The sequence below is a fragment of the Grammomys surdaster genome, unplaced genomic scaffold (assembly GCF_004785775.1).
Source record: "Grammomys surdaster isolate TR1022 unplaced genomic scaffold, NIH_TR_1.0 209, whole genome shotgun sequence".
NCBI lineage: Eukaryota > Metazoa > Chordata > Mammalia > Rodentia > Muridae > Grammomys > Grammomys surdaster.
The window spans coordinates 1,033,664-1,043,022 of record NW_021604654.1 but is presented as its reverse complement, the minus strand read 5'-3'; the positions used below and the strand labels follow the sequence as shown (position 1 = coordinate 1,043,022).

At 56.1% G+C, this 9,359-nt stretch overlaps 1 protein-coding gene across 1 annotated transcript in view; it reads right to left on the bottom strand.

The window, feature by feature from the left end:
* Nucleotides 1-9,359, bottom strand: part of Btbd2 (BTB domain containing 2) — a 14,929-nt gene that overhangs the window by 2,810 nt on the left and 2,760 nt on the right. The window contains exons 3-6 of the mRNA XM_028771561.1: nt 9,077-9,334; nt 2,665-2,784; nt 2,015-2,171; nt 705-810 (exon numbers count right to left, since the gene is read on the bottom strand). Of these exons, the coding sequence (XP_028627394.1) occupies nt 705-810; nt 2,015-2,171; nt 2,665-2,784; nt 9,077-9,334 (641 nt within the window). The remainder of the gene's footprint in view (nt 1-704; nt 811-2,014; nt 2,172-2,664; nt 2,785-9,076; nt 9,335-9,359) is intronic.

Below are 9,359 nucleotides of genomic sequence, written 5' to 3'. Positions count from 1 at the left end.
CCTTCCTTCCTTCCTTCCTTCCTTCCTTCCTTCCTTCCTTCCTTCCTATCTTCTTTCCTTCCACACAAGTCTCATGGAGTTCAAACTGGACTTGAAATCACTGTATAGCCGAGGCTAGCCCTCCTGCCTTACCTCTTGAGTGTGGGGATGACGGGGGTGGGGGGTGGGGGTGGGGGTGTGTCACAAGTGTTAGACAAGCAGTTACCAGATCAGCTGAGTCCCAGCCCTATTTTTGAGAAAGAATCTCATTCTATAGCCTAGGAAGGTCTGTAACTGACAGCAATCCTCCTGCCTCAGCCTCCTGAGTACTGGGATCATAGGTGTGCATCCCAACATCCTGTAACTATTTACTCTGGTTCCAACACTCTAACAGCCTAGTATCTTTTCAGAAACTATTTTGCCTACAAAGCCATCAAGCAAGAGGCACAGGCGCTTCCAAGGTATCTGCAGATGTCACCATAGAGGCCCGGGGAGTCTCCCTAGGCAGGAATCACAGTGACCCAGAATGGGAGTGCAGGGCCTCAGACACAGGCCAAACCCTGCTACCAAGTCCCACTGGATCTGTGCCACCCGGCCCACTATGTCATGTTACTTAGGAGGTGGGTTTCCTGTCATCTTCAAATGCCCCGCCGATTCCCCGCCCTCGCCATCCTCACACTTCACTGGCATTGGCCCGATGACTGGCATTGGCCCGACTCACTCACCCAGGTCGATGTCGGTGAAGCCCTCGGCGGCAATGGCGTCGGCCGTGTTCTTATCTATGCTCTCCAGGCACAGACTGGCCAGCTGGGGCTCATCAAAGAGCCGCGCCTAGAGAGAGGAAGGTCAGCACCGTCAACACAGGCAATCCCATCGGCCCGGTGTGGAGCATGAGGAGGCTGAGGCGGGGGATGGAGGGCTCGGGTCAGCCTGGGCGCCAGACCACTGCAAAATCAAAGCTGTGAGTACCCAGCAGGTGACAATGCTGCCACTGAGCCTGGGATGTGAGGCTGCCCCTAGAACTCAGCTCTGAGGAGCAAACTCCAGGATTCCTCTCCTGTGCACACACATCAGAGATGGAAACCACAGTAACAGGAGCTCCAGGAGGGTCTCAAGGTGGGACAGGGTCCAGCACACACTTAGGGAGCTGGGTGTGTGGCCAGCGACAAGGCTCAGTGGGGAAAGGTGCTTGCCACCAAGCCTGAGTTCCATCTTGGCGACTCCAAGATCTGACTTCTGGGGACAGAACTGACTTCATGCAGAAATGTCCTCTAGCCACCACATGCCTGAGCCACACCCATACCCAGAGTAGTACAGGCTAGCCTAGTCTGCAGTCCAGGTCCAGGTAGGGCTGAGAAGTTACTGCAGAGGAGCTGGCTCACATCCCAGCCACAGCAACCCGGAATTCTAGCATGAAAGGAGGCCAGTGTCTTCTGGGGACACCTATACACACGCACACGCACGCATGCACACACGGGCACCACACACATCCACACAACACACCTACGCGCATGCACACAAGCATGCGCACACACACATGCACAAAATGAGAAACTGAAGCAGAGACCCAGAGCCTGGGGGCAAAGTGATGGCACACACCTTTGATCTCAGAACTGAGGAGGCGGAGGCAGGCAGATCTCTGAGTTTAGGACTACACAGTAAGACCCCCATCTCCAAAACCAAAACAACAACAAAGGAAAAAAAAGAGAGAGGGAGGGAGGGAGGGAAGAGAGAAAGAAAGAGAAAGAGAGAGAGAGAGAGAGAGAGAGAGAGAGAGAGAGAGAGAACGAGAGCACCAGGCTGTGGTGGCGCACGCCTTTAATCCCAGCACTTGGGAGGCAGAGGCAGGCAGATTTCTGAGTTCGAGGCCAGCCTGGTCTACAGAGTGAGTTCCAGGACAGCCAGGGCTACATAGAGAAACCCTGTCTCGAAAAACCAAAAAAAAAAAAAAAAGAAAGGAAGGAAAGAAGTGGCCAGCGGCTGAGGACAGGTGGCAGCCTCCAGCCTCAGTGTGGTCACACAGGACCACCCCCACCTGTGTGAGCAGCATGAAGGCGTTGTCAGCCCGCAGGTGCTTCTTCAGGAACTCCACACAGTGCGCCTCCAGCGCAGGCACCGCGTACTTCTTGGCTGTGTACAGTGTGGTCATCACTGTCTCGGGCCCGATCTGCACTTCATCTGAGTACAGGAACCTGCAGGAGACACGGACTGTGACAGTGTGGCCCCACAGCCACTCCATCTGGCCAGGCACCACAGGTTTGCAAAACACCATTCAGGAACCTGCTAGAATTGGCATCTGTCATTGTCTCCTGACTTGGAGATAGCCCTTGGTGAGATGTCCATGCACAGGCTGCCCTGGGCTAGCACACACCTGAGCTACTGTAGCTCACAGCCTATGGCCCTGTGGCCGAGCTTAGGCAGTCATGGGCAAATCACACGGTGATGGACCTCTGGCCCCAGTGGGGACAGTATGCTTATCTACACCGCACTGATCATGGGCTGGGTGGGCACAAGGCCCTGGGCTCCATCCCGGCACCACAGGTTAGGCATGGCATACAGATTCTGTCTCTTCTCCAGGAAAGTTTTAGCATCCTGCCCTGGTGGGCTCTGCAGGCGTCCCCAGGAGTCTGTCTGTCTTTCCACACTCTACTACCCCACCACAGTCAGAGCCACCAGGAAACGTACTTGAGAAGCGCCAGGAAGGCCGCAGGCTCCACGTCAGGCAGCTCAATCTCAGTGGACGTGGTAGCCATGCCGCCATTGAACATGGCATCGAAGACAGCGCTGCCCACAGCTAGCACAAACCTGTGTAAGAAGACAGGGTGTCCGCCCCTTAGTCCTACGGGTGGCCTCCATGTGGCCCAGGCCAGCCAGCGTCCCCTGCCACACCTGCCTGCAGACTCCTGCCAACCCTCGTAGAGGCCTTTCCAGGCCTGGGACCCTTCTAGGAGAGAACCGGGAAGAGGAGGCTGTAGAGGCCAGCATGAGGGACAGTCTACATTCCTGTATGTGTGTCTCCCTCCTCCTTCCTGCCTCCTGTCAGCCCTTCAGCCCTCCTCAGGAATCAAGTCCTCCCCCGCCCACTCCCTTCCCTACCCTCATTTCTCTAGGACTTGGTGACAAGCTTGGGGACCTGACCCTCAACATGGGGAAGCAGACAACACCTCAGTGATGAGACAGCTTGGGTCAGAGCCCACAGGCTGAGGGAGGATGCTAAGAACAGCGGGGCCTGTGGCGCTGGGTGGGATGAGAAGCAACAGGGACTGCCGTGAGCACTCCAGCTGGTGCAGTGTGGATAGGACGGACAGCATGGTGGCCAGCCTCAAGACCCTCAGTGACTTGGCTCGGGACACAGCTCATGTTCTAATAATCACGGGGCCAGCCCAGCGCCCTGTCGTGCATGAGCGTGGGAATGGCTGCTGAGTCACAGGAATAAGCTTGCTCTGTGAATGTGTCCCACTCAGTTGTCCCCACAGTGATGGGGTGGCTCTGAGCAGCCTCTCCAGCTGGACACCCTGGCTAGGCAGCTGGGCCATGAACCAAGGAAGAGCTAGGAGCCATATCAGAACCCCTGCTCAAAGCTGGACAAGGCCCACAAGCCTCCGCAGAACCTAGGCTCCATCCTGCCTGGAGGGTCCACTCTCTTAGGAGGCTACTCCTGCCGCGAGTGTGACCACTGCTGGCAGGAGAGGCCCTATTTCCACACTTTTTCAGGAGCCAAAGCAGGAGTTCAGGATAATCTGAACAAGTCAATGAGACCTTATCTCAAAAACTCAAAATGCAAAAGACTAATGGATCAGGGGTGGAGCTCCGCCTAGATCCCCCAGTGAGGGGGCTAGGGGCGTGGTCAGGGGTGGAGCTCCGCCTAGATCCCCCAGTGAGGGGCTAGGGGCGTGGTCAGGGGTGGAGCCCCTCCTAGATCCCCCAGTGAGGGGCTAGGGGCGTGGTTCAGCAGTATAGCACCCACATAGCATGTGTATGCCTGTGGATTTCATGACCATCACTGCAAAATCCAAGTGGAGATAGATGGCTGAGGACAAACGGAGGCGGATGCTGGGTTGTGTGGCCACAAGCTTTTGGGCATCAGGGACTAGAGCTGGGAGTCTTGGAAAGAATACAGCAGCCTGGCTGGATGAGGGTCTTGGCTCTAGGGTCCCAATGGTAGAAAGACACATCTCAGTCAGGGCCCTCCAGCCTGCAAGCTCCTGTCCCCATCCAGTTCCCCGGGTGGGGGCTGGGAGACAACTGCTCAGCCCCACACAGCAGCTCCCGGGCCCACGCAGTGATACGCCAGAAATAATACGCCTGGGCTGCTTTCTGGTTAGGAAGCATCTAGTCCCCACAGGGAAGCTATGCCCCACGCAGAGACCCAAAGCAGACACTGAGGCACGCAGCTGCACTGGCATAGCCAGGAGCGCCTGCCAGGATGCTCACAGCTGGCCTTCTGTAAGTCACAGCAATGAGGCGACCCATCCCAGGGGGTGTCCAGACCACACTGCTTGTCACGGCCTCTACCCCTCTGCGGACACCAAGCTGCCTTCAGAGTTTGGTCACCAGCCTTCCCCTTGTGCCTCTGCAGCTCCTTGTAAGAGACAGGAACACACATGCATGTCACACACAACGTGGTCAGACACACAGTGTGCTCCACCTGCCTACTGGAGCATCACACAGCCATGAACAGGAACAAGGCTACTCACATGGCCCAGACGGGGAACCAGAGACTGGGGAGGACTCAGGAGCTAGCCTTGGGCAGATGTCAAGTGCTGGACAGTGGTGCGGCCTGCAGTGGTCAGTGGGCTTGGTCTCAGTGAGCCGTGCTCAAGTCAATTGAAATGATGATCAGGGACCGGACAGACGGTTCAATGGTTAAGACCACACACCACTCCTGCAAAGACCCAGTGTAGCTCACAGCTGGTTCCAGGGACCCAACGCCTCGCCTCTGCAGACGGAGCATGCATGGGCACATACAGACGCATGTATGAACACGTACCCACAACAGGAGCACAGACCTGAACACACAGGCACAAACAGACACACACACGAAGACACATGGAGCACACACAATGAGAAATAAATCTGTTGTTCTCATTTGTTGAGACAGGTTTTCTGTGTGTAGCTCTATACGTGCTTTGTAGACCAGGCTAGCCTGGAACTCACAGAGATCCTCCTGCCTCTGCCTCCTAAATGCTGGGATTAAAGGTATACACCAGCATGCTCAGCTCTGAAGAGAAGTTTAAGAAAGTATGGTGAGTACTGGTTTTCCCAGCTGACATGAGGTGAACTAAGAAATTACAATAAATGAGCCAGGCGTGGAGCCGCACCTCTGTCACTGCAGGCCCCAGGAGTCAGAGGCAGGAGAACTGTGGTTAGCTGGAGGCCAGCTTGGGCTCTGTAGCAAGACCCAGTCTCAAAACCAAACAAAACCATACACAGGGAGTGGGTGGGGTGGTGGGTGAGTGCACAGCAGACACAGGCCCTGGGCTCTAGCCTCAGCTTGGTCAGACAGGACACACAACAGGGAAGCCATGTGTCCCAAACAGGATGGTCTGCAAAACTGTGGCCCTGCCCACAAGGAGGCATGCCGACGATGCCCTCACAAGGGACCTCAAGGGACAGCGTGAGGGGTCACCCACACTCCAAGGAGAAGCACCTAGGCAGGGACTCTGCCCACTGTCCCCAAGTGGACCTAGGTGGCTTTAGAAGCCACGTGGCAAGACAGAATGGAAACTGCAGCTACCTGGGAAAACACTGGGTGGGTGGGTGGTTCCTCCAAAATTGTCAAAGGGGCAGGGCCTGGAGGGCAGGCCTGGCACCCCAGTGCTTAGGGGGGCCAGGCTCGGGGACTGCAATAGTTTCTAAACAGCCTGAGCTACTGGAAAGTTCCAGGCCAGCCTGTCTCAAAAACAAACAACAGCAAAACCGTTAGAACATGCACTGGGGACAGACAGACACACACACACACACACACACACACAGAGAGAGGTTCTTGCAAAACTATTTTACTTGAACAAAAAAACTCCGCACTGAAACTCCTGCCTAGGCTCCAGTGAGCTGAACCGTTGCTATGGAGACTACAGAGCTGGTCAAAACTTTAAGACTGCGGCTCAAACCCAAGAGCACTCTCCCACTGAGCACATCCAGCCTAGCTGGAAGCTTCATGTTTGGTCCTTTTAATTACTTTGCGGACCAGGTCAGTACTTGGGTCTCCCACGAGTGCTCTCCATGTTGTCTACTAAGACAGGGCTTTCACTGAACCCCTAGGTTGCTCCAGGAATCTCTTATCTTCCTAGCTGTCTGTCCAGCTTTTATGTCAGTGCAAACTTTATCCACTCAACTGTCTCCTCAATTCCTGGTTTGTTTTGCAGACAGAGACTCATGTAGCCCAGGCTGGCCTCTAACCCAGTGTGTAACCAAACATGATCTCGACCCCTCTGGTCCTTCTGCCTCGGCCTCCCTCCTGCATGCAGGTGACAGGCATCAGTCAATGCCACCCTGCTTCTCTGAGTGGCCCTAAGTGTCACAGAGCTTTTCTCCAGCGTCAGTCCAGGTGCCCAGCCAGGACCCAACCACAGTAGCGGCCTGGCACCCCTCTGCACTGACAGACTCCTGAGAAGCTTCTTGTCATTTGTGACCCTGACAGAGCGGCCAGGAGCCCTGCAGGTACTGCCTTTACTCTGAGTCAGCCATCACTCTGACTACAGTAGCTCTGTCTGGTTCTGTGGTCACACACAGTGGCCAAAAACCACAGGGATTCAGAGACTCAGGTGTGCCTCAGTAGAGAGCAATTGTCCACCCGCATACTGCCCTGGAATCTTCCTCAGGACCCCAAAAAAGAAAAGGAACAAAGTGTGACACGGGTCCTGAAGGCCAGGTTCTGGAACCCAGGTCCTCAGAGGCCATGTGAGGCCACTAGGAAGTCCTCCCAGATGCCATTACACAGTCACCATGTGGTTGCTGGGGATTGAACTCAGGACCTCAGAAAGTGCTCTCAACTGCTGAGCCATCTCTCCAGCCCCCAGAAGGAACTGTTCTTTAATCTTACAGCCCTGTGAGTACAAGTGCCCTCAGGGACCAGAGGCTTCAGAACCCAGAGAACTAAAGCTACAAGGTGCGTTAAGGCACCCTGTGTGGCCGCTGAGAGTTGAATCCAAAAGTCCTCAGCAAGGGCAGCAAAACCTCTTCAGCGCGGAGCCATGTCTCCAGCCTCCTGAAAGCAATCTTACTTTTCAGTGCTGGGCAGCGAACCAGCCCTTCACTGGGGGTTCCTAAGCCATGCTCTCACCCTTCAGTTTCCTTCTATTTCTTTTTTAAAATCTTTCTTTGGTTTTTGAGACAGGGTCTCACTAAGTAGCCCTGGCTGTTCTGGAACTTGCTATTGGCCACGCTGGCTCTGAAACTCAGAGAGGTCCACTTGCCTCCGCTCCCCAAGTGCTGAAACTAAAGGCCTGCGCCGCCACACCTGAGTCTTTTTTAGTTTTTCTGACAGGATGGTTGCCCAGATTGATGTGGAGTTTGCAATTCCCCTTCCTCAGGCAAGAAGTAACTTGAGTTCATGGCCGGGGTCACCACAGACATTGCTTCTACATGTTGGTGGGTAGGATCCAGACAGGGATGCCAACACTGGCAGATCTCATGTGCCTTCCCCACAAAACCTTCCGGAGAGACTGTTACAAGCACAATACGGAGGCAACACATTCAAGCAGTCCCACATGGGGTTATCTCAATGAGTCCAGTTCACAGGTAGGGAAACTGAGGCCCAGAGAGCTCATGATAAAGAAGGAAGGACCTGAAGGGTCTTTCTGGTGACTTCCAACAAGTCAGACCACCAACCTCTCAGCAACCCTCCGTAGCACCACTAAAAAACCTGAGCCACTTGGAAGCCAAGCCCCCCACTGGCCACTGTTCCTCCACCCAGCCCCCCCCTCCACAAGCTCTCTGGGGGCCACAGACTGTCATCCCACTTGCTCTGGCTCCCACCTGAGTGGGAGCCCTCTGAGTCTACAATCCCCTCACCCCTGCCCCTCCAGCACTAAGAGCAGGAGACTACTTCTCCCCTTCCCAGAGGTCTACACACACCCACACCCACATTCCCCACCCTGCCACCAAGCCCGACCAACTACCACACAGAAGCAGGCTCGTGGCCAGGAACTGTGTCGGCAGGCAGTACATGTCACCACAGCTCACACAGGGCTCTTGAAAAGCCTCAATCCTTTCTGAGGCTGTGCCAGACCCATGCCCACCCCCAAAGAGCTCAACTCATTGGGGCCATGGTAAGGTCTGGGGATGATGGCTCAGACAGGCTGGAAACTCAGGGGAAGAACAAGAGGCCAAGAGGCTCTGATGGTGACAGCAGGTCAGATGGTATGAGGTGTGAACACAGGGATCGAGATGGTAGGGTAAGGAGGGCATCTAGGGGGTCATGGGTGGGATCGGAGGGAGGCCCTAGAACCAGGTTAAAGGGAGGCAGGACCCAAGAGAACGTCCAGGGCTGGGAGGCTCCAGAGTCCAACAACTACACTGTGGGAAGGGAGACATAAGAACTAGGTTCAGGTTGAGAGGTGGGGTCAGGAATCAACCCTAAGGTAAAAGCTGAGGCCCGAGATTCAGGGTCTAGAGGTGGTGATGAAAGGTGTGGGTGGGGTGTAGAGTCTGAGGTACATGGTACTGAGGGATTGCAAGTTTTTGGGGTGCAGGGTTCTAGCGTACAAGGTCTGGGGTGCAGAATCTAGGAAGAAAGAATCTGGGTGCAGTCCAGGTTCTTAGGATTAGGGTTGGGTGCAGGGTTCAAATAGAGTGCAAGGTCTGGCTTCAGGGTTTGGGATGAGGGATCCTGGCATGCAGGGCCTGGATGGGGGTGCAGGGTCCAGGTGAAGTGCAGGATCCGGGTGGGGAACAGAATGGGGGGTGCAGGGTCTGAGTGGGCTACAGGGTTTGGATTGTAGGGTCCAGGTGGGGTGCATGGTCTGTGATGCACGGTCCCGGGTAGGGTGCAGGGTTTCAGGGTGCTGGTTCCTGGGGTGCAGGGTCCGGGTGGGGTTCAGGGTCCGGGGATGCAGGGTCTGGGGTTGCAGGGTCCAGGCGCGTCCCGGCGGCCCACCTGTGCGCGGGGACGCGCTGCGAGCTGAGCCCCTTGCCCACCAGGAAGTGCACGTCGCACAGCACCTCGTTGTTGAAGAGGAAGGCGAAGCGCTCCTGCACCGTGGGCTTGGTGGCCTGCCAGTTGTACACGGGCTCGCGCAGCAGCGCGCCCGGGCCCGCGTCGTCGCGCTCGTCGCCCACGGCCTGCGCGTCGGTCCCGGGCCCAGGCGGCGGGGACGGGGGCGGCGGAGGCCCCGGGGCACAGGCGGCAGCGTTGCTGGGGGCCGCGGCCGCGTTGGCGA